Source organism: Bubalus kerabau, chromosome 1 (genome assembly GCF_029407905.1).
Source record: "Bubalus kerabau isolate K-KA32 ecotype Philippines breed swamp buffalo chromosome 1, PCC_UOA_SB_1v2, whole genome shotgun sequence".
Classification (NCBI taxonomy): Eukaryota; Metazoa; Chordata; class Mammalia; order Artiodactyla; family Bovidae; genus Bubalus; species Bubalus kerabau.
This window is the reverse complement of record NC_073624.1, coordinates 56,557,388-56,582,130: the sequence shown is the minus strand read 5'-3', so window position 1 is coordinate 56,582,130 and position 24,743 is coordinate 56,557,388. Positions and strand designations below refer to the sequence as shown.

The following is a 24,743-nucleotide window of genomic DNA, read 5'->3' as shown; positions in this document are numbered from 1 at the left end:
TTCCCACCCAGGAATCAAACCTGCGTCTCCTGCATTGCAGACGGATTCTTTACCACTGAGCCACCTGGGAAGCCCCTGACATGCCATGTAAGCACTCAGATGATTGCTGAATCTAGATAAACTCACTCCTCAAAGATTAAAAATTAAAGCATCATGACATTTTGGTATCTTTCATCTGACCATCCATATCAACTGTTCCCATTCAAACATTACCCAGCACCATGGTTTATGGTTAAAAGAATTGGTCCTTAGGTCTAGTGGCACTTTGAATCTTTTATGCCGTAATACTGTATCAGTATCAAGAGGATTTTATGCAAAATTGGGATAGTCTCTGTGATCAAAACTAAATAAAGGACAAGCAACCTGCAAAAAAAAAAAAAAAAATTAAAGCATCAGATAAAATTTAAGTTTTTATGAGACTTCAGTTTTTGAAATACGTAACTCTTACAGCACAAACACAAGTTATTTACACGTTCTTTTTACAAAATGTGTATGCCATTTTGAAAGAATACTGTTAAGATCATGATCTAACATACCTGTCAAGAATTCAAAAAGGACCCATGGAATCTGGTCTTCATAAATCCACAGTACAATGACATAAAACATGGCTGAACGTCAAGGCTTACTTACACATGAGAATACTAATTCTGTATCATGGCCTATGGCCTGTTTGTACAGCTGCAAGTTAGACATGGTTTTGACATTTTAAAAAGATTATTAAAACAAAAGCTAAACTAAATAAAGAATATGCAACACAGACCCATGTGGCCGGCAAGTATTTACTCTCTGTGGCATTTTAAAGAAAAAGTTTCCTGACCCTGCATTACATGAAGCTGACTGAGAGACAGCTACTGGAATATACTGGTGAGTATTTAAAAAAAGACACCACTGTTATGTGCCAGTACCATCAGCACTACTCATTTCTAAAATGAGGCACTTCTTTTTCAATATGTACATCTTCAAAACATAATTACATCTATGAAGTAGCTCTGCTACTTAACTCTAGCCCTTTGTAATCAGGTCTGCACATAAAATCACAGTATTCTTAGGGGCTAAAGAAAATAAGTACAAATATCAGATGTCTGTCATTGAGTTCATAAGTCATGGCAAGTAGATTAAGATCACATAGTCTTCAATGTTAATAAAATTTATAATTTAGAAATTGTCAATAGGATGTGTTACTGCTGCATTATTTAAATAATATCTATAAAAACATGTTACACATCCTAATTCATTGTTTTTGAAAGGAAGAATAACTTAGTTAACTTAGTAGCTACTTTAAAAATGAGAGATGGAAAAAAAGAACCCCCCCCCCCAAAAAAAAAAGGTAAAACCACAGCAAAAAGCTTTGGAATGCAAAAGACTGGGGACTCTTAGCAACAGCACTCAAGGTGGCTTAGGCGTCTCATTTTAGCTAGCTGCTCAGTTCCCATAGCAACCTCTGTCTCTCATCCGTGAGCTACTTCATTTCAAGAATGACAGACAGGTCCATGAGCAAATGTTTTAGAAGTAAAACCAGAGCTGCTCAACACGCAAGTCTTCTCTGTGTGGGCTAAGCAGTTCCTGGTCAGCAGGCTATGTTCACGCCAGAAGTACTGTACTGGGTGTTTTCCCTTCTGCAGGCCAAGCTGGCTGAGCATCACATCACGAAGACATCTCTGATGCCGAGTTTTCAAATGCTCAGTGAATGCTGAGGTAGATTTTCTGATGGAGATCTTTTATACCCTGATTCGATCAGGACTCGCTTCTTTGTGTATCCTCCTTCTGGGAAATATCTTCCGCTTAAGTGCAATTAACTAAAGGATGAAAGACAGAAGATAAATTGTTAATTTTCCAGGTTGACAAACTTTAACTTTCTTGCTGAGGGTCATATGACCTTAATCTTTCCCTAGCCCTATACATAAAGAACAGACGGCAAACATGGCTCCATCATTCCTCCCCTCAAAACAAAACTAATGGCTTTTTATAGGGTTCAAATTATTTTTTCCCGTTTCTTTTTCTTTAAGATCTATAAAAACTACATATTTTTATATAACAATTACCACATGTATTTATTTTCAAGATGTCTGTCAAGTCTTTGCACTGAAGGACACCGACTCTTCTTCACCTATTAAGATACGTCTCTGGGTTTGAAGACAACTACACGTGTCATCACTTCATGGGAAATAAATGGGGAAACGGTGGAAACAGTGTCAGACTTCATTTTTCTGGGCTCCAAATTCACTGCAGATGGTGATTGCAGCCATGAAATGAAAAGACGCTTACTCCTTGGAAGGAAAGTTATGACCAACCTAGACAGCATATTCAAAAGCAGAGACATTACTTTGCCAACAAAGGTCCATCTAGTCAAGGCTATGGTTTTTCCAGTGGTCATGTATGGATGTGAGAGTTGGACTGTGAAGAAGGCTGAGCGCCAAAGAATTGATGCTTTTGAACTGTGGTGTTGGAGAAGACTCTTGAGAGTCCCTTGGACTGCAAGGAGATCCAACCAGTCCATTCTAAAGGAGATCAGTCCTGAGTGTTCTTTGGAAGAACTGATGCTAAAGCTGAAACTCCAATACTTTGGCCACCTCATGCGAAGAGTTGACTCATTGGAAAAGACTCTGATGCTGGGAGGGATTGGGGGCAGGAGGAGAAGGGGACGACAGAGGATGAGATGGCTAGATGGCATTACGGACTCAATGGACATGAGTTTGAGTGAACTCTGGGAGTTGGTGATGGACAGGGAGGCCCAGCGTGCTGCAATTCATGGGGTCGCAGAGTCAGACATGACTGAGCAACTGAACTGAGCATGTGTAAGCTAGAATTTTAATTTTTTTTTTAAGAGTTCTATCATCATCGTTTTCCTGTACTTAGTAACCATATCAACAATCATTGGGCATTACCTGTATTTTCAAGTTTATGAATAGGCTGAAATGCAAAAGTTCATCTATGACTTTGTAGATTAGAACTTGGAATAAATACTTCTAACAGAAACAGTTTATCCATGATACATCTGAAATAGAAAACCTGACCACCGTTAGAAGAAAGTTTCAATGAGAAAAATGTGTTCTTTACGGTTTCAATTTCTAATCCTCCATCTTGAGGTGAGAGTGGGGTGTGCCCAAGCATGGACTACAGTGTTCTGGACGAGCTGGATTCCTGGGCAGAGGAAGGGGCAGCCTTGGTTTGTTTGTGAGTATGGTAGAAGGTAAGGAATTTGATTCAAGCTGGTAAAGAACAAGGTGCCAGGGAGGAGAGGGGATTTATTCTTCCTTTCCCCCTCCTGCTGGTATAAACAACAGTAAGCAAAGACCCTCTTATTCCTTCCACGGCCTCCAGCTGCTCCTTTCAGCCAGCACACAGCTGACCCACAGCCTCCTCATTGGACTCTCTTCAAAAGCAGGCACAGCATAAGATTTCTTCCCAAGATTTTTACTTGCCAAGAACAATGACAACACAATCAAGAGCGACAATTCTATTCCCTGGGAGGTGGACAAAGGTAAAACTGCTTGCCTGCCAGACCTTTCTTTCCGGAATTTCCTTCCATCCACAGCAGGAAGCCTGGGAGTGTTTATCCTAAAGCTCTCAGTTCTCAGGCCGCCACTGCCTCCTCGGTGTAAATAAACTCAGTGAAAACATCCCACAGTGACCGCCAGATAAGCCTCACTCCAGAATCACCAGGAAGGAGGCTGAGGTGGGTTCACCTGCCCGGCACAGGTCAGGTCAGCCCGACACTATTCCCCCTTCCTTGAATCCTTTTTCTTCTTTCTGAGAATTTCACATCTGCTGTGGCCTGAAGAGGATTCTCTTATTCCTCTTTTGACCTCACAAATCTCCCTCTTACTTCCGGACTGTCCCGTGAAGGAGGCTGTGTGCTTGCCTGCCTGGGGAAGAACTGCCAGCAATTCAAGGAAGAAACGTAGATGGGAGAGGATGGCCTGGTGCATGAGCCATGCGCCATCGGCAGAACTGGAGGAGGCCTGCAGATCAAGACACTGTGGTCTCTTTTAGAAAGATTAAAAGAAAGAAGATTGGAGACCCACAAAAAATTAGTATCAGATGCAGATTCTGGGTAGTTTTTTTTGGTTTAAAATAGTTTGACTTGTAGACCTCAGGCTAAAACTGAAAAGCTCTATTTACTGAACTCCACGAACAAAGAATATTGGTAATAGGTTTAGAAGATAGATTTTAAAAAGGCAGTTGTGACTGCTGCCTGAATATTATGAAATATTTGACATATGAGCTATAAGCCAATAGGAGAAATAAACATTTTCTTGTTATGAATTTATATCATTCTTAAAAAAAAAAAAAAATTAGATGCCAAGAAATTGACATCCACATAAAATTGATAAAACTTACCTGTTCAGCAAAAAATGAGAATACAGTAAACATAATCAATGTTGCTAGCACACAATGAGTCCAGAACTTCAATTTGTCTCGATATGCCCTCCTGTTCAGAGAAAAAAGAAAGCAAATATGTAGTTCTGTGTAAGGTTTAACTATCATTAGCTAGTAAAACTAACTATATAGTATTTACTAGTTTAGCAAACTATACTAGCTTAACAAAAAACAATGTTGTGGAACTCAAAAACAATGTCTGAAGGCAATTCTAAAACGTTAACATAATTATACATTTCCCATGTGAGTTCAGGTTTTTCATTGTTACAGTAAATATTTGAATCAGTAACAGTTCCAGCCAGCTTGGCAAGGCTGGTCACCACCACACAGTGGCTTGAGCACCTAGCCTCTGCCCTCAACACTGCTGGACTGTTAAAATGCCTCTAACAGAGCTCAAGTGAAGCGCTTGCACTTCAGCTGTTAGTGGACACATCACCTGGCAGCTGCAAGCAGAATTTTGGGCTATGTCTCAAGTCTCATAGGTATTGAGCTTAGACCTGCTCTTTCTTGACCCTAAAAGAAGTTTTTGGAGCTAAGATTTTCATGTCTGCTATTCAAACTGATGTTAGAGTGTGTGCAATTTGACTGTCATATTGAATTACGGCTTCCCTGGTGGTTCAGTTGGTAAAGAATCTGCCTGCAATGCGGAAGACCTGGGTTCGGTCCCTGGGTTGGGAAGATCCCCTGGAGGAGGGCATGGCAACCCACTCCAGTATTCTTGCCTGGAGAATCCCCATGGACAGAGGGGCCTGGTGGGCTGCAGTCCATGGGGTCACAAAGAATTGGACACGACTGAGCGACTAAGCACAGCACAGCACAGCACATTTATTCATGCAATCACCTAGTAAACACTTCCTGTGGATAGTGATGAGGAGAGGTCCCTGCTCTAAAGCACCTGTGAACCTGGGGAGGTGCTGATGTGCAGATAACCAGCCACCACACAAGGTGGACAGAGATACCTATTATCAAAAGCAGTCTTGCAGAGAAACAGTGAAATGAGGAGTGCATCAAACAGATGGTGACGCTTCATTTAAGCCTTGAAGTGGGGCAGGAAAGCCGTGGCTGAGAAAGGGGAGGAGCATGAGCAGACTGGAAACCCAGGCCTTGCAGAGCTGAGTCCAGTCTGGCCTGGAGGACACAGCGATGTGCAGCCAAGAAAGAGCAGGTGGGTGTGGACTGCAGTTGTTCTGGAAAACCATACACTGTGGGTTGTACACAATGCTCTAATGGGAAGGGGGATGATATATAGCATATGTGTGTGTGCACACATGTGTCACAATCGGGGTGGCTATTTGAAGGATGGATGTCACAAGCAGGTGACCAGAGACAGGCAGTCCAGTTAGTCCAGGCAAAGGAAAAAATGAGGGCTGGATGAGGGCAGCGAGGATGGAAGGAAACAAGCAACATAAGAGACACTGAGGATGGAATCAGACTAGGTGAGAGGATAGTAAGGATAAAGGTGGGGCAGGGTTGGGTGGGGGGCATGGCACATGGGGAAATATGGCAGGTTTCTCGTCTGTAATTTGGAAATAATAATTTTTATGAAGATTAAATAAATGCTTAACATAAGGCTTATAAGATATGCTAATAGCCTCTGCTGAGTTCCAGAGTCATTCACAGCTGCCTGGTAGGGGGTGTCTCCAACCCAAGCCACATATTCAAAATGGCACCCTCCCCTGTACTGTTCTTCCTCCTGTGTTTCCTACATTAAGAGGACCAACAACCAGCTCAGAGAGAAAACCACTCACTTCTATTCCTAACTCTCATCTCATCTGTGGCAGTCAGAGTAGCACTTTTCATTGTAAAGAGTAAATATACTGCCCAGCACAGTGTCGGCTGTACAGCAGGTACTCAAGAAACAGGGAAGCCACTCTGAGGGCAATGATGACGAATAAAGCTCAGCAGATGTACTCGACCAGTTAGATCAATAAAAACTATACATGTCTTTTTACAAAGAAATTAGAGAAAATAACACAGTAAAGAAACTTCATCACTCTAAAGAAGAAAAACATACACGTATATGAAACATGGACACTTACCATTCCTGCAGCTCATGCATATGAAGGAAACGGTTTCGATACTCCCTTGGCAGCTCAAACTGGGATGGGATGGGGAACATGGATTCGTAGAAGTCCCTGAGAACAGCCTTCACTGTCTGGGCATCTTTATGATTGTGGTCAATGTTGTCATTCAGACAGACAAACTTCCTGGAGACAACAGAGACCCAGGGTTGTTATTGGTTCTTATGAGGATGATCCTTAGCTAACAAAACAAGAAGTGTGGATTTGGAATATGTTTTAAATGGACTTATGTCCCAAGTTGTGGCATTTACTGATATGATTCTCTGGGGGAATGACAGTCTGTAAAATTTTTCCTTAGATATTTCTCTCCTATAAAACAAAAAGAACTAGGGATGATAGATAATTTTGAATATGCCTTCTAGCTATAGGAATACATTATTTTAATTGCTGTTTGGGGTTGGCACATACCCAGTTTAGTGTTAACTGACTGAAGCACTCTTTTAACATCCAGGGAAAAACTAGTAAGTGCCTACAACTGAGTTCTCTGAACTGACAGAATTACATTACTAAGAACAGTCATGTAGACAGCTGAGATAGAGATGGTTCCTTATAGCTACAGATTTTATGAGGTTGATGACTTCTTAATATTGACACGTCTCCAACTAGGCTGTATGATGAGTTTCAGCAAAAAGTAAATTACAGTGGTGCTTCCCAACTTGTTTCAAGTTCCTTCGAGGCAAAAGTCAATAAGTTGAGGGCCCATTAAAATGGTCGGTAGAGATAACACCACTCTTGAATTACATTTAAATTTTGTTTTTACAATTTTATCAAGTATAATAAAGTCCTCAGATCCTGCCACCAACAGGAAATACAGAAGACACAGGAACACATTAGATAACTGGGAGACGATAAGAAATGTTCAAGGTTCAGGAAATCTACAGAATATGTAATCTGATTTCTTCATGTGCGTGCATTTTAAGTTTCTTCAGTTGTGTTGGACTCTGTGACCCCATGGACTGCAGCCTGCCGGGCTCTTCTGTCCATGGGATTCTCCAGGCAAGAATATTGGAGTGGGTTGCCATGCCTTCCTCCAGGGGATCTTCCTGGCCCAGGGATCGAACCCGTGTCTCTTACGTCTCCTGCATTGGCAGACAGCTCTATACCAATGCACATGCAAAAATGCATATGGATTAAAGAGAGAGAGAGAGAGAGAGATGGGGGAACCTATAGACATAATTGTAATGAATGTACTTGATACCATTTCAAGCCAACAAAGTTAAAAACATAAATGCTTATAAAAGACAATGGGGGAAAAATGTGTACAGGGGCCAGATAGGTTATCATGTTAAGGAATAAATAATGGTATTATGGTTATTTTCAAGAAATCCTTTTAATTTAGAGATATATACTGAAAATTTTACAAAAAAAAAAAAAAAGGATACAGTGACTGAAATTTACTTTAAAATAACTGGGAAGTAGTAGTGAAGGAGTGGGTGTGTTCAGATGAAACAAGATCAACTAGTTGCTTCTTACTGAAGATGAGTGATGAGTAAGTGAAAGTTCATGGCCCTATCTCTTCTTTAAACTTGGGGAATGCTTTTGATTAAAGGATATTAAAGAGTTATGTCCACCAGATACAGTGCAGGAGCCCTGACTGCTTCCTAGACTAAAAACAAAGAACAGCTAAAAAGGGCCTTTGGAGGCACCTCGGGAAATTTGAGTATAGACCATCTATTCGATGGTATTATTTAGTTGGTGGTAAGGTTTTTGGATATGTGTGAACAGTCCTATGGTATAAATGAGAATAACTTTGTTTAAAAGACCTATGCTATGATAATGAGGGTAAATTAGCATATCATTGTCTGCAACTAATTTTCAAATGGTCCAGCAAACAAAAGAAAAACCAAACCTGTGTGTGTGTTAGTCTGTATACAGAGATGAAGCGAGAGATCAGACATAACAAAACACTAAAAATTTAAGAGTCTGAGTTTAATGTACTATTGTTTTCAGTCTTTCTGTATCTTCAAAATTTTTCCAACAGTTGGGAAAATGTAAAGAAGAAAAGTATGGGTATGAGACAAAGAGAATGTGTAGATACAGAGTAACCAAAGCAGACCATGTGGGGTACCCAGCACACACTCCCTCTCTTTCCCAAAAGAACTTGCACTTTGCTCAGTATTTCTGCCCCTGTGAACTGACTCAAAGGGAGGCAACCTCACCTGACTCAGGACATGGCTGTGTCTGCAGGGACATAAGAACTGTGGCGCAGGCCTGCCTCCACCCTGGGGATGAAGCGACATAAGGAAGGCAGCAGAGCCCAGATGCTCCTGCCGATCCCCGATTCCCTGTTAATGCGATAAACCTGTCCTTAACACCAGTCAGTCAGAAGGCAGGTTTTCCACTCCTGACTTTAAAGTGAGCCTCAGAAAAGTAAAACAGAAGAGCTAAAAATGATAAAATCTGTTCAGGTCCATGGGAGGGATCTGAGCCTAGTAGACAATGCTGGAAAAGCCTGTCTTGACTTGGATCTTCTTAGTAAAACCTGAACCCTTTAAGTTACATGAAGATGTCTGTGAATTTGCTCACCCAATGACTTTTAAACTAGCACAGGACATGAACGTATAGGGTACAACTAAAAACACTAAGTTCTCACTTGGTTTTACTACAGATAACCTATGACTGAGTGAGCACATTAACAGGATGGGGGAAGCAAAAAGCAAGTACCAAAACTGGCTCTTAGTTTTTAGAGCAGGGCATTCTGAACAGAGGGAAGAGCATATACAAAAAGCTGCCAACTGGATGGTTCTTAATTACTATGACTTATTGTTTTTTTAGCTTGTGGGAAATGGTATTTTGTAGGAAATAAAATATTTTATGAATATACTATGTAAGTGTTAAATATTTTCATTTTTCTTAAAATTCTATACCTCCCCCCATCCCCCAAAAGAAACGAGAATGAAATTTTAAGGAAAAATTCCCTGGCTTTAAAATGCCTGGAAATTTTACACTTCTGATCATGTATAATTAAAATCATAATGTAAATGAGGGGGCAACTGAAAACTTCCAAAAGCATTTAAAAGACTCAGATGAAAACACTGAACTTCACGTATCAATGGCCTTTTCTCAAGAAACTACTTCTATTTCCCACTGAAATTCAAAACTCAAAATGCAGATTTTAACCAATTTTATCAAACTAGGGCAACTGTTGGAGGCGAGGCTGGAAATTTTCAGGGCTATGTAAAGCTGAACACTTCATTCATTCCCAAAGAATGACTGCAGTTTGCTGGATTAATTTTCACAACTATGGTAGCATTCCTTTTTCCTCAGAAGCTAATTTGAACTTTCCTTTGAATTGCAAAGACAGGTCTAATCACAACAATTTCTCTGGAACCCCGTATTTCTAAAAATAGAAATCTATTTTCTTTAACAGAAATATTTTTTTTTACTATAAAAGAAATAGAAAAATAGAAATTTCTAAGAGTCCCAGTCATGTGGCCTCACCTCCCCTACAACGCACCCTCAGCCTCACTGAACAGTCCTGTTGCTGGACTCAGAGATATCCATGCCAATCCCTGTGCATGGGGGGCCGATCTCAACTCACAACTCCCATCTCTTAATTCAAACATTATCACCACCATTAGAGGTTTCCATCTGCTCCAAACAAAACTAAGGCGCTCCTTTCTCTCTAGTACTGCTGCCTTTTTTTTCATGTTTACTTGCATGATTAAAGATATTTTCAAAGTTATTGGAATTCTCTGTCCATTCTATTCAATTGTGCTATGAACCTAAAATGTTCTAAATTCAAAACAAAACAGTACCTGGGGTTTTTTCTTATATCATCCAACTGGCCAACTACATGAGAAACATTGGTACGAATCATCTTAAAAGCAATTTCTTCTTCTCCCATGATTTCAAACCTAATTATCAAAACATAATGAGTGTAAATATGTATATGAATATGTAAAACAAAATTTCAATAAGAAAGTTTTATAAAACTTTAAAGAACCAACATTCTCAGGACGACTTAATCTTTCCATATTACTAAAGAGAACAATCACATATAAATTTCAAAGGATGGTTAATAGATAAACTATGGTAAAATTATGAAAATACCACGCTCATAATTATTCTTAAATGAAACAAAGAGAAAATGTATACAGTACTTACCTGTATTTGTTTTTGTCCTTATATGCTTTGTGGATTTTATCAGTTACTGGTTTACAGTTGGTTACTAGACTTTTAGTGACTGGTGGCTGTGAGAAAACACAGACATTGCATCAGGGCAAAGCCTGGGGTGAGGCAAGGGAAGCATTCATCTCAAGTGCAAGTTTTAAGGGGGCATGAAAAGAGGAACCAACATGAATCAGCAATCAAGATGAGTATTTTAATGCAATATTAAAAAAAAAAATCAAATTGGCATACTATGGCCCACATACTAATTGTCTGTTTTTTAAATAAAGTTTTAATTTTTTCAGAAATAAATTTCTAACAAACTGTAATGGACTGGTCTATAACGATACTCATAGGCCAAGCTATCATTCTTATAGTCTAATTAGAAAATACTTAATCCTGTGCGTAATCACAGGTAATTAGAGAAATGAAGTCAACATCCGGCTAAGAGTTCATTCAAGTCATGTCAGCCAGTGCTGCCACTGTCGCTGGTGCTTGCACTGAACAGTTACCTGCATGAGCCTCAGGACTGACCTGTGACTGTGAGCAAAGCAGCCCCTACTTAATTCTTAGCACTCAAAGGATATTTGCTGATTGTAAACCTTATGCCAGATTATTTGGTAAAATAATAAAATACTCTGCTAATAAATGAAGATGTATGTATTTCTTAAAAAAAAAAACACAAAAAAACCAACATGCTAAAATCCCTCAATAACCTTTCATCATGCCTATAAAAGGGCAAGACGAATAACTGCATAGATCATCTTCCTTAGAAAAGAATATGCTTCGGTAAGTTCTATATAAGTACAGGGGATTGGCAATTCTACAGTCTTATGAGGAAGCCAAAGTTTATAGAGAAGGAAAGAAAGAAAAGTGAAAAGACGGATGTGGAAATAAAGGGTGGTGAAAAGACAAGTTTGGAGTGAGTGCCAAGGCAGGCTACACCTGGCCTCTAAGGCAACCTGTCAACACAATCTCAATGTGGTCCTGAGGACAGTGAAGACCAGAGAGGCCTGGGCCTGGGGAGAGGCTGAGGGGACATGGTTTAGGAGCCCAGCACACTTCCTCCTGTCGTCAATGCTCTGGGATTGCCCACCAAGAAGATAACAGAAGGGACAAATCAGGACAGCCTGGAACTCATGGCTCACTGTCCCCCTCCTGGGAAAAGGGTGTACCCAGATCTTTGAGAGAACTTCAGTTATCTTGACACATCATAAAGGGTGTTTTTAAACCAGGATATTGATATCCAGATGATTCAGAGTTGATTATATTAGCTTTGTTGGGGTAATTCCAAATGTGGGGAAAACAGAAAAAAACTATCACTGTTTGAAAGAATGTCTTTTAGTCTACACAACCTAATCTCTTCTTTTCAACTGTGATTCTGTTCTCTCAGGAGGCAGGGAAAACACCTACAATGATTACAAATGTGCCTTTTTAATCTTTAAGAACACACTTGTAAAGAACTACTAACATGTGTAACAGTCTGGGTTTTATAGAGCACTTTTCACTGTATGGGCCCAACATCCCAGAGAAGCTGTTGCGCCTCACGAGACAAGCTGCTGATCTGTTATCAGCCAGGCCTCCCGAGGGCCCACAACCAGAGCTGGTCTCAGACTCTGGCTGCTGATTCTTGCCTGTTCACCCCACTAAAGCAAACTCCCTTAGGCTGACACCAGGTCTTACACCTTACCTCAGTTTTATTGACTTCATAGTTTAGAATATTTAGAGAGCTGGCTTTCAGTGACACATATCTATACACCAACCCGTGTCATAAGCTGGACTGACCAACACACAACCAGCAATACGTATAGCTTGTCTGCATATTCCAACAGCTGTCAAGGTGGCCCTCACATGTCTCGTCATGGGTGGGCTTCCCCGGGCCCTGAGAAACACCATCCCTGCTGTGTGCAGTGAATGCGAAACGAATGACTGCCTTCTTTCAGAAATCAGACTTGTAACTGATTATAGAGTTACTTGTAACTGATTAGAAGAGTGATTACATTACTCTTCTCTACATTCATTTACAAACATCTTGTCTCCAGATAATTATAGGGCTTGAACATTTGCAAGGTGGTCAATTTTTAAAAACACATGTTATTTTGGACTTCCCTGGTGGTCCAGTGGTTAAGATTCCCACGCTCCCAACACAGGGGACACAGGTTCAATGCCTGGTGGGGGAACTAAGATCCTGCATGCTATGTGGCCAAATAAAATTTTTAAAATTAATAAAAAAAAATTACTTAGGTTTGAAAAAACATAATTTTGATTATGAAAGTTATCTATTCATTACAGAAAATATGAAAATACTAGTGTGAAAAAAGATATTAAGAACTACCAGTAAAAAAAAAAAAATAGGCCAGATACAAAAGACTATATGATTTTAAAAGAAAACTACCTATGATTTAACCCACCACCTATTTTGTAAACATTTTTTCCATGTGTGTGTATTTGTGTGTGTGTGTGTGTGTGTATGTGTATATATATATATGAGTAAAATTAACTGTAAGCATCACATAAATGGCTGTATTATATCCTTGTGCCATCAATTCTAAATGCAGATATTTTTTTTTGTTTTACATTTTCATTTCTTTGAAACTGGGATGCATCTTACAATCAACAAAGTCTTCCAACCATTTCAGCCAAGTGGCACTCTAATACATTTGTGTGCAGATCATCTACTGACCCTACTGGTAAGATCCATCATCAAAGCAACTTAGCTTTGAGGAAAGATGGGGTTCAATTTGATGAGTAGGCCAGAATACTGGAGTGGGTAGTCTTTTTCTTCTCCAGGGGATCTTCCGGACCCAGGAATCGAACCAGGTCTCCTGCATTGCAGGCAGATTCTTTACCAACTAAGCTATCAGGGAAGCCTGAGTATTTCCTTGGTTAATGTTTAACAGGATTGCTCTCCTGAGCAATGAGTATACTCCAGGGTTACCTTCTGCCATCCTTAGTAAAAGGTTGTCTGCTTATAGAATATAAGCAACTAATCTCAATATTAGCTTAAACCATTAGGGAGGAAAAAAGATATTCCAAAGAAAAATATAAATTATTCTAGATTATTGGTGCTACTGATTTCTACCAGACCTATAAACAGAGAGCCAGATTCTAGTTTTTGAAGTGCTGTACAGAAATGATAGTAACACCCAATAAGGATGGACTCTGTTTTACATAAATGAACCCACATCACTCACCAGATTCGGATCATAGTACGCTTCCTGAGTTGGCGGGATGTTGTTTAGCTGAGTGATATTAGCAGGAAGCATTTTCGAACAATTTATTAACATGTGTTCCAGACCTGTTAAATCCTAACAAAGCAAAAATAAAAGGATAAACCTTCTACATACAAGTAATGCTTGTGGTTTTAAAAATATGTTAAAGTCACCAAAGTGTAAGTGCTACCTTCCAAGAGAGTTTGACTGTATGATTCTAAAAGACCCACTAAAAAGAACAATACAAACAACTCATCTTTGCCTCAAAGTGGAACGTACAGGACCGGGAGGCCCCTCTGATACTAGGTGAGCCAGGGGATCACCAGATGGGTGTCCTCCAGCTGGAATCCTCTTGGTGCCCCTTATTCCTGAGTGTCCCACTCCTGGGACTAGAGGATGCCAAGGCAGAGGGGACTCTGCCGCACCATGGGTCTGGCTGAGGGCTCCACTCAGCCACATCTGAAGCCCCTGGATGAACCTGTCCCGAGAATCTTCTATGCAGTTATGGTCTGCCTCTTCTCCACACAATACCATACCAATCCCTAATGAAAGTCTTAAAAAAAGTCATCCTATGAAACACAAACTTCAAAACTGATTTTAATCCTGGCATTAAAAATGGACTAGTTGTGAACACCCTCGTTTACTTGTACTTGCATTACACTGAAGTATGCAGGAGAAAGAGAAAGTATCAAACTTAAAAGTTTCATTTAAAATGTCACACAAGTCGGCAGGGGGAGGGGGTTATAAAATTACAGTACCTGCAAACTTAAAGGCAAGTCATGAATTCTGGTGGCCAGCGTGCGGATTTCTCTGTCAGATAGGATGCCAGATTGGTCTGTGTCAACTTCATCAAAAACTTGCGATATGTTCAGCGGCTGAACTGCACTCATGAGATAATAAAAATAAGAGAAGGCAAACTGCATGTCCTCGGAGTGGCGCACTTTGTGAAATGACGTCTTGTCAAATTCTTCAGGGAACCTGTCCAAATGTAACACATTGTGAGACCTGGATACTTACGATATATATGGGACCTGACACTTGTGGCATCAGAATCTTACTTCCCTCCTGCTGAGATAGTACTTTCACCACACTAGTCATCAAGTGTCAGAGCCATAGATGCAGCATAGTGAGGATGTGAACGTCAAGCTGCCCTGGCTCTGAGCACAAGCAGAAAATGCAGACATAAGCGAGACTTACATGTCTTGCAGTTCCTGCATCACGATTCGGTCGATCATGTGAGGCATGTGTGCAGGGACTTTCCGAGATGTGAATCCAAACTTGCTGTTTAGAATTTTGTTCACGTATCGGAGGGAATCGGCGAACGTGTCTTTTAGCTGCCTGCCGGTGTGCTTGCTGTCAGTAAAGTAGGCCAGTTGTGTCTTCAGTGACTCTTCTTCCTGAAAGGAGAATTCCACCCAGCACAGCATTACATTTACTGCACAAGGGTCCTGTGTTAACAAGAGACGGGGGTACTACTTCAGGTAGCATGGAAATAACTAGTCACTGTCGTGTGGGGAAAATGAAATGAGCACTACACAGGTCTCCTTCTGCATCCTAAGACCAGGGCTGACCTGGTCGAGTTCAGTGAAAGTATCACAGACAACAGCTGTTCATAGGGTTTTCTTCAGGGATTAGTCATTGACCGTGAGATTTCACAGCCCATTACAATGCAACATTTAGAAAATCGATTTACAGTCCATTTGAGAGTGCTTTCAATATGAAGTTATTTCTACTGGTGAAATCAAAGCAGCAAGGACTTGCGTTTTGAAGACACAGGCTAGAATACAAAATTGGTTTCACCATATAACAGTGTTAATACTATGAAATGTAAAGAGCCCTGTCAAAACCACTAAGAGGTGAAACTGAATGGGCAAAGAATATCGGCAAAGAACCTGAACACACTTTACAGAAGATGCAATAGTTTTCCTTCTCAAACTCATGAGAGTATAGATTGATATTAACTGCTGTTGGGTAGTCTGTGGAGAAACAAGCAGGCTTGCACACTGCTTGTCAAAGGAGGAAGGGGTGCAATATAAAAGGACGTATTTCATACACACTAGACCCTTTAACCCAGCAATTCTACCTACAGAAGTGAAGCTTCCCCAAGAGTAAGATGTATGTACAAGAGTATTTATTGCAACATTAGGTATCTGTAATTGCAAAACACTCGGAACAACTTACAGCTATTTAAAAACAATGGCGGTTTGCCCACATACTACCACATCAAAGGTGACTGCAGAGCAATGTGTGTATAACTCCACTGCTCCAAAACAAACTATATAGTTTATACAGCTATAGGAAAATACTTGAAGAATACCCACCAAGCCACATATTCATAGTGACTGTCTCAAGGAGATTAAGGAAGGGAGGAGGAGGAGGCCTTTTCCTTTTTTATCGCTTTGGTTTTTTTTGCATTTTTTCAATTTTTACCACAAGTTTATAGTGCTGCAATTCAGAAAAAAGGAGGGTGGTGGTGGTGAGGACTCAACCACTAGTAAATGCCACCATGTCAGGGACAAAAAACACCCTGGAGACAATGAAAGGAATGAAACTGCACCCCCTTCACCACTCTCCTCCAGCCTAACGTCTGCTCAGGCTGTGCTCTATTCATGACCCAACCTAGACCACAAGGTTTTTTCCTCGGTCTGTTGACTACTCCCCACTTTTCAAAGGTCCCACACTTCAATGGATCCTTATCACCCGGCCACAGTTCTGGCCTCCCAGCTTGCTTTTTGAGTCTCTAAGAGCACGGACCCTACTGACCATCCTGCACTCCTGGATGTCAGCAGAGGGATGGCGCTCCCAAGATGCACAAAGGACCCCCGGGCACCGTGAAGGCTGTGGTAAAGGAGGGAGAGCTCCAACTCTGAGGATCAGCTCACACTCATCTGCTGTCGTGACATAGGGAAAGCTAATGAATTTGTCTGTGTCTCAGGCTTTCCGTTATTGGAAAAGTATGTGATCTGACTGCACAAGGTATGCAAAAGCGGTTTTTGAAATAACATGCCAAGTGAAGATAAGATACCATCACTGCTCTGGTAGGAACTCAGGGTATGCCCCTGGTTGATCTCTTACTCACTCACACAAAGGCTGCTTCTGAAATTGCAAAATGGGGACAACAATAGCCGAGACCCTTACAAGGTATTTTTATTGTTAGAATTATTGGGAAGATTCCTGGAGGAGGAAATGGCAACCCACTCCAGTATTCTTGCCTGAGGAGAATTCTTGCCTGAGAACCCCATGGACAGAGGAGTCTGGTGGGCTACTGTCCATGGGGTCACAAAAAGTTGGCCATGACTAAAGCAACTTAGCCACATGTGCTGAGTTCAGTGGCGGGCACAGGGAAGTTCTGAATAAACAGTATCTATTACTTTATCACCACCACTAACAAGGTTACTTTTTTCCTGAGCATTGGAAGGAACAAGGCTGCATGTAACTTACATCAAGCAGATCTTGGAAATACTTTTTCTTCTCCCATGGCAAAAAGCCCAGGTAACTGTCTGAGTATTGCTGCAGTTTTCTTCCAGGTACTACTTCATTGCCACCACGGTAACCGTTGGCATTTTCCTCTATTTTTTTCTCTTGTTCTTTCCCTGTGATTACCTTTTCCTGTGTGTCCTTGCTTTCCAGTGGGAAAGTTAGAGATGAAAGCTTTTCTCTCGACACAGTTCTGCCTCCTACTTTCGGAGTCACGGTTATTGCCCTGACTCTTGCTTCCAGGGGTGGAATCTGGCTCTGGGAATGGTTGTTCACTGTCATTGTCACTGCTGGAAAAGGCGATGACCCCTGGAGTCTTTCAGATGTTCCTAAGTTGCTTTTGTGAACCTCTTTTGCCAATGGGGCCTCCAAACCGCCAGTTCTTTGCTCTGTTGTTAGAGGGTGATTTACTGTTAACTTTCCATTTTGTGGGTTCATCAGAAAAGACCTCAGCAAGGCTGACTTGGACAGGTTATATCCTTTCATGGTGATGTCTCCACGTTCTAGTTGCAAATCCAAGTTATTAAGGCTCAACTGGGTCTCTTTTGGAAGGAGTGAAATATTGACCTGTGGAATTTCCACCTCCACTTGGAATCTTGTTGTGTTCACATCATGTCTCTTGACCTTAGGGAAGCGTTCTTCTTCGGGGATATCCTCAAACAAGATTTCTGCCTCTGGAAGAAGTGTTGTGGAGCTCATCGAACTTTGGTAAGCCTTCTGGGTCGTGGAATTCCGTTTGGGCTCCTCCCTCGTGTCAACCTCTACTACTATCTGGATTTTGAACTCCTCATCATTTTTACCTTGAAGTGTGAGATTAAAATGTATTGTGGTTGCGTTCATTCCACTGTGCATTAGGAGGTGGATGGTTTTCCACTTATTGGCGATAGAAGCATGTCGGATTATTGGGTTGTCACTATATGCACCTTCGATCCCCTTTTTGGCTATTTCTGCAAAGCTGAAATAAGGCAGGCATTCACCTTTTGGAATAACATAGTGAGTCTGGTTTGGGAGAAGAGTTACTTTATACAATTCATGAAAATGATCTAGAGGAAAAAACACAAACATGACTTTTAAAAAAAACTACACATTTCCCCCCTTTTCCTTTAATTCTTAGGGTTTGAGTTTTCACTTTCTAAGAGTGACTTTAAGTGGACTTTAAAATAATCAGAAATTCTACCACAAAAGCTATTGGGCTAGGGCTCTTTTGTACTTTCTGAAGCTATCACTATCACTGACATGGAATGCTGGGGCTGGTTCCCTACCAAGGTACGACACGATTCTGGACGGCAAATTCCAATGGTCAACTTCTATTAAAAAAAGAACTTTCTGACCAAAAGGACCTTTGTTAATAATCCAGCAATAAGATCCAGTATTCTACCACGCTTATTTAATCAACCACTGGTCTCTTTTTATTGTTCCCCAATTAAACCTTCACTGTATATTTTCAACTTAGATAAATCTGCTTAGATTAAGAAAAAAGGCAGACTAGAGCAATAACAGGAATAGATGCAGCTTCAGTGTCTATGGCTTTCTAAAGATCCGTGTCCTCTTGTAACTCACAATTTGTTTGGATTTCAGGCTGGGAAAGGGCTACCTAGAGAATAAATAATAAAAGTGATCCACATCCCCTCTATTTATCAAGGATTGTTATCCCCTTATTCTAAATATGTTTTTATGGCAGTAAATATACCTTGCCCACAGTCGCCAGCATCGAACCCACAGGATAAGACATTGCAGGCTTGGTCACAGAACTTATCGGCCAACCAGGAATTTGCACATCCTTGATTACAGTAAGAGACGCCAGTCATTCCAGCACCAAAATGCCAGGGCTGTCCGACTCCGATACTTCCGGTGCCCCCAGCTCCCGCAATATAGCGGCTGGCTCCACTGTTACCTGGAGGAGGAGGAGGAGATCCTGTGGTGCTTACAATCTCGGGAAAAAAGACAGCTCCTGGTTCTCAATCAAGACTGATGCATGAATTTCTACCAGGAAAGGTTCACCCTGTTCTTCAACAGAAGATTTTATGTAGCTTAAAAAGAGACAACCTGAAAAGGGGGTACCACCTGACAGTGAACTGGGTGTGGGATGACCAGGCCTTGGCACGTACAGCTGTGCAACCTACCAGTACAGGCCTTGGATGTGCTCCCGGGGACACGTGTAGATGTGTCCAGAGAAGCAGATGATTCTGAACACTGTGACTCTGAGGACTGACAAGAGCACGTCCTAATGCAGGCGCCAACCCCCTGCCCGAGCATCACCGCTCTACGAGAGGCCGAGCTCTCGGGGCTGCACAGGCCCTCTGGCACGGCTGCATTCTCTGCCTGAAGCAGTGTGTATTTTTCAAAAGTGCCTCTGACAGATCTGACTGAAACACAAGCTTTGTTTCTTCCAACACTCTTCTCTTTCCCACACCTGCTTCCTCACATGGACTAGGGAGATGACAGTGTCTGCACCTACTCCCTTTTCCTCTGGCGGCTGAGAAATTTAAGTGGATAATGGAGGATGCTTTCTAAGTTTAAATGCTTTATAAACTGAAAGGCAATAAATAAATGTAAAAACTTATTTCCTCGACAAGTCCAAATATAAGTGTACAAGACAGGAAGAAGAGGTGCTAAGGAGATGAGATTGTTTATTTCTTCTGTGCCTCTTTAGTCGTTCACTGACCTGGAGCAATCTGCTGACAGCCACTGGCCATGAACTCCTACAAAAACCAGTGAGAGTGAGTGATTCTTGCTCTTGAGCTCACATAATTAAGGGTAGGGCTGATTTTCATATTTTTGAATACTAAAAGGCATTTGCAAGTGCAGGGTCAACATGGGAAAATGCCCCCAACAATGATAACATGCATAAACTAGGTCATGGGTCCAAGAATGATGGCTAATGAAAAAAATTCCAACAACATAGACAAGTTACACCTGAACACATCCTCACCAGAGCAGTCACCACCGTCCCAATCACAGGCCGAGTTATTACAAGCCTTGTCACAATAGCCGTCTTTAATCCAGGATCCTGGGCAGCCCTCAGCGCAGTTGGGCACAGGCCATGTCAAATACACCTAGGATAAAGCCACGGAGAAAATAAAGTGGTTTCTGATTTCTGACACTTATTATGATCTTCCTGACCCAGGGATTGAACCCAGGTCTCCCACATTGCAGGCAGATGCTCTAACCTCTGAGCCATCTGCGAAGCCCTATTCTTAAGCTAGGATTCCTTTAAAAGAAAAATCAAACAAATGGAGCCTGAAGAAAGGGCCTTCCTGTGGTGGCTTCTTGGTCCCGCCCGGCTGACAGGTCTCAGCCGGCACAGTCACTCTTTTCTGTCACTGGAGGAAAGCAGACTCAGCTTACAGGTTTAGTCTCACAAATGGTCTTATAAATAATCTATTGTTAAATAAAGCAGCAATACGCCAGACTTAAACCCAAGTATAAAAGTGTGCAGGTGGAAAGTGTGCAAGAAGTCACTGCTTTTCTGTGATGCTGTTGTCAGCTCCTGAGTGGATTCATGTATCGTCTCATCGCAAGGCTGAAAAGGGGGGCAGATGACCTCTCAATGTCCTCCCCTCCACACGTGAGGTCGTGATGAATTAATCAGCATAGCATCTTGAGCTGTGAACAACTCTGCTTTCAAAACAGCTGACAGGCTACATGCGTGGTGTGTGCTCAGTTGCTCAGTCGTATCAGACTCTCTGCAACCCCATGGACTGTAGCCCAACAGGCTCCTCTGTCCATGGAATTTTCCAGGCAAGAACACTGGAGTGGGTTGCCATTTCCTACCCCAGGGGATCTTCCCAAGCCAGGGAGCAAACTCGCATCTCTTGTGTCTCCTGCATTGGCAGGCAGGTTTTTTAGCATTGCGTCACCTGGGAAGCCCTGCCCTGCTATATGGTTGCTTCCTAACATTTTTGAAAACTTTAAAAATCTCTACATCTTTGCACGGTCCAGCTACTTGGAAGGGCTTTCTTCATCTGGTTAACTCTTACTTGCTCTTCCAAGCTCATGTCACTCCCGGGAGGGCGGTGCCTACACAGCTGACACCTGTAACATCTGTGCTCGGGACCAGTTTTTCCATCCTGCCCCTCAAAGCCAGAGTGGGACCGGCTGCCTCGTGACACTTCATCCATGGCTTTAAAGCACTACGTTGAGCTAAATTTGTCTTGGGCGTTTTGCTGACGTGGTGAGCGCAATAGTTTCCCAGTGATTTTGCTTTTCCTGCTGTTGCAGTAGCAGAAAACACACAGGGTGGGTTTGGGTGTTGAGAACATAAGGAAGCAAGGTTCCTGCCGCAGGAACTTTTCTCACTCCCTGATCGTTACCTCTCCTGAGCTCAGCACTCAAAACTGCTCACTTGGACAAATCTGAATATGATATATACACCGATTTCTTTATGTCCCATCTACAACTTCTAAGTAACTCCTAGACCAGACAGCTCTTAGCTACTCACCTTCTGACCTTTCGAATGACTATAGAAATCATCTGGCCAGACATCCTTCCCGAACATGACATCATCATTCAGGTAAATGAACTTCTGGGACAGCCCTTCGATGCGATGGATGTGACTTTCAATAGCAGGTGAACTGAAGGTGGGTAAGTGGCTCAGATTTCGAAAAACATCCTTTTAACAGACACAAAACAAACAAGACAGAAGAAGGGGAATGAGAAGGGAGTTTTGTTTTGTTTTTGGAGAGAAATTAGGGAGGGAGGTGAATGGAAGGATTAAAGGAAGGTGGAAGTGGAGGAGAGGAGAGTCGGGGGATGAAATGAGGGACCAGAAAAAGAAAAGGGAAAGACGGAACAGGACACTGCAGCCTTGTAACACGTGGCAAGTCTCTACCTGGTGCGTGACTATCGTCACTCGGGGATTATCGAGGTTCAGCCAGGATGGAATCTGCCCGTTGGTGACAATAAAAATGTTCCGAACCCACGGTGCATGCCTCTCGATAGATCGCAGCGAGTACCTCAGCTCTTCATTATCTTCAAAACGGCTGGCAGAGACATCTTCATCTTGCTTAGACTGAGGAAAGCATGGGGCACAGAAAGATAGAAAATACCCCTAAGTCACACTGCCCCCCCGACTGTCCCCTCTGTGCTCAGGGAACTCCAGCAAACTTTCAAAGACTGCATCCAGCTTTTAAACTTAAAAAAAAAAGCAAAACACTCAGCATATTTAAAACAGCAACAGAAAAACAGCATTTCTTTCAACATACCTTTTAAAAGAAAAGGTTCTTGGCTCTGAATGTGGGTCATTTCACTTAGTATTAACCAATGGCAGTGACTGGGAATCAAGTCACTCCTCCGGGAGCCCTCTTCCCTCTAACAGGTATGAGTACGCTCACTCATGTCCAACTCTCCGCAACCCCATGGACTGTAGCCCACCAGGCCCTGTCCATAGTATTCTCCAGGTAAGAATACTGGAGTGGATTGTCATTTCCTCCTCCAGGGGATCTTCCCAACTCAGGGAGTGAACCCACATCTCCTGCATTGGTAGGCAGATTCTTTACCATGAGCCACCTGGGAAGCCCTCTTCTAATACAATGATTTACAAATCTTTAATAATCAAAACCCTCAGTTTGGGTTCAAAAAGAATCTCTGCCTTCCTTACCTGGCTGATGGCACTCAGATCCCATAATAAATATGCAGGACTTATGGTCAGTTCCTTTCCATTGATGGTCATATTCTTCTTCGTCTGCTTATTCAGTTCTTGGAAATCTTTGGGATTATTCAACTTTAGAAGTGCTACACTGGCCTCTGAATACAACTGCAACTATAAAATAATAGGAGAGTTACATGTGGGAAAACTGAACAACAAAGAAGACATCTTTAAATTCCCAGTTGATCCTTGATCTTAAATATAAATAATGTTATATATACTACATATTGTGTACTGACCAAACTACGTGCTGTTTATTATGCCCATTAAATATATATTGCATATATTTAAAAGATTCAAAGTTTCATATACATATTTGAAACAGCAAGCCAGTATCATGGAGAGAAAACCTACATGGGCCAGACACATTTCCCAAATGAATGCAACAGACCAGCTATTTAGAAACAAGAGAGAGTTGGGGGCTATGACAAATGGGACATCTCAGGCCCCATCTGCAAATGCAGCCATTAGTCAACAGGGACAAAGGCAGCCAGATCCCTGGAGAGGCCAGAATCCCTAGTATCACATGAAATCTCCCAGTTTTCAATGGTGGCTCATATAGTTTGGATTGTCATGCATACGAACAAAATACATCTGGTCCCCAGTCTGTGACCTCTGTTCTAGAATACCGCCCATCTGCCTACATTGGGGGAAGTCCTGCCGGGTAATGGCGCTGCAACTGTGCCAGGTGGAGAGCACTTCTGTCGGCAGGTGTCTTGCAGCACTCGTGCCCACACCTAGTCCTGGCAGGGCTGCCTGAAGTGCTTGCACAGGAAAACCACCTTCAGGGGCAGTGTTTTCAAAGCAACCATAAATCCAAGAGGGAACATCACACACACCAAAACATTTTACAAGCACACTTCCCCACCTCGACCAGAGTCCACCCCACCCTTGATAAGTTTTTGTTGTTGTTGCTTTAATTCTGTATCATACAATTTCCTGTGAAGAGAGGCTTACAGAACTGAAAAAGCAGGGAGAGGGTTGAAAATCACTCATCTAGGACAGCAACACCCTACTGGTGAACTGGCTTTCCCAACAGGGTCAATTTCTTTCTTAATTTTTAGCCTTCTTAATTTATAAAACAGAGCAAGGGACTTCTCTGGTGGTCCAGTGGCTAAGACTCTACACTCCCAATGCAGGGGGCCCAAGTTGGATCCCTGGTCAGGGAACTAGATCTCAGGTGCCACAACTAAGGTACAGCCAAATTTTAAAAAATAAATAAATATCAAAACAGAGAAAGCTTTTGCATATGCTGCTGCTGCTGCTAAGTCGCTTCAGTAGTGTCCGACTCTGTGCGACCCCATAGACGGCAGCCCACCAGGCTCCCCCGTCCCTGGGAATCTCCAGGCAAGAACACTGGAGTGGGTTGCCATTTCCTTCTCCAATGCATGAAAGTGAAAAGTGAAAGTGAAGTCGCTCAGTCGTGTCCAACTCTTCGCGACCCCATGGACTGCAGCCTACCAGGCTTCTCTGTCCATGGGATTTTCTAGGCAAGAGGACTGGAGTGGGGTGCCATTATCTTCTCCCTTTTTTGCATATGCTACATGACTATATTTAGGTCATACTGCAAAGTTTCCTGAGTTTATGTAGGCCAAAAGTAGAGGTCAGAGTTAGAATTTCATTTATCTCTCTTCTCCTTTGTATTATGTAGACACTAACTCTCACTGTAAATTGTGTGTGTGTGTGTGTGTGTGTATGTGTGCGCGCGCGCACGTGCTGTCCTCTTTACTGATCAATTTCTCTCACCTAACAGTATCTGGTATACACAAAGCACTCACCGCAGACCTGTTCATGCCACTGCCACTGTTCTGCCTCACTCTGTAGGAGAGGGATTGG

General features: G+C 42.0%; 1 protein-coding gene across 5 annotated transcripts in view; it reads right to left on the bottom strand.

Moving 5' to 3' along the window:
• Positions 1-397: 397 nt before the first annotated feature.
• The window catches only part of GNPTAB (N-acetylglucosamine-1-phosphate transferase subunits alpha and beta), an 85,777-nt gene continuing 61,431 nt past the window's right edge, over positions 398-24,743 (bottom strand). For all 5 annotated transcript variants that reach the window (XM_055575479.1, XM_055575484.1, XM_055575505.1 and 2 more), the window contains exons 8-21: positions 22,860-23,021; positions 22,092-22,271; positions 21,702-21,872; positions 20,193-20,316; positions 18,951-19,154; positions 17,225-18,303; positions 14,981-15,180; positions 14,542-14,761; positions 13,766-13,879; positions 10,569-10,654; positions 10,220-10,318; positions 6,420-6,587; positions 4,342-4,432; positions 398-1,796 (exon numbers count right to left, since the gene is read on the bottom strand). In XM_055575479.1, coding sequence (XP_055431454.1) covers positions 1,719-1,796; positions 4,342-4,432; positions 6,420-6,587; positions 10,220-10,318; positions 10,569-10,654; positions 13,766-13,879; positions 14,542-14,761; positions 14,981-15,180; positions 17,225-18,303; positions 18,951-19,154; positions 20,193-20,316; positions 21,702-21,872; positions 22,092-22,271; positions 22,860-23,021 — 2,976 coding nt within the window. In that variant the 3' untranslated portion in view covers positions 398-1,718. The remainder of the gene's footprint in view (positions 1,797-4,341; positions 4,433-6,419; positions 6,588-10,219; positions 10,319-10,568; positions 10,655-13,765; positions 13,880-14,541; positions 14,762-14,980; positions 15,181-17,224; positions 18,304-18,950; positions 19,155-20,192; positions 20,317-21,701; positions 21,873-22,091; positions 22,272-22,859; positions 23,022-24,743) is intronic.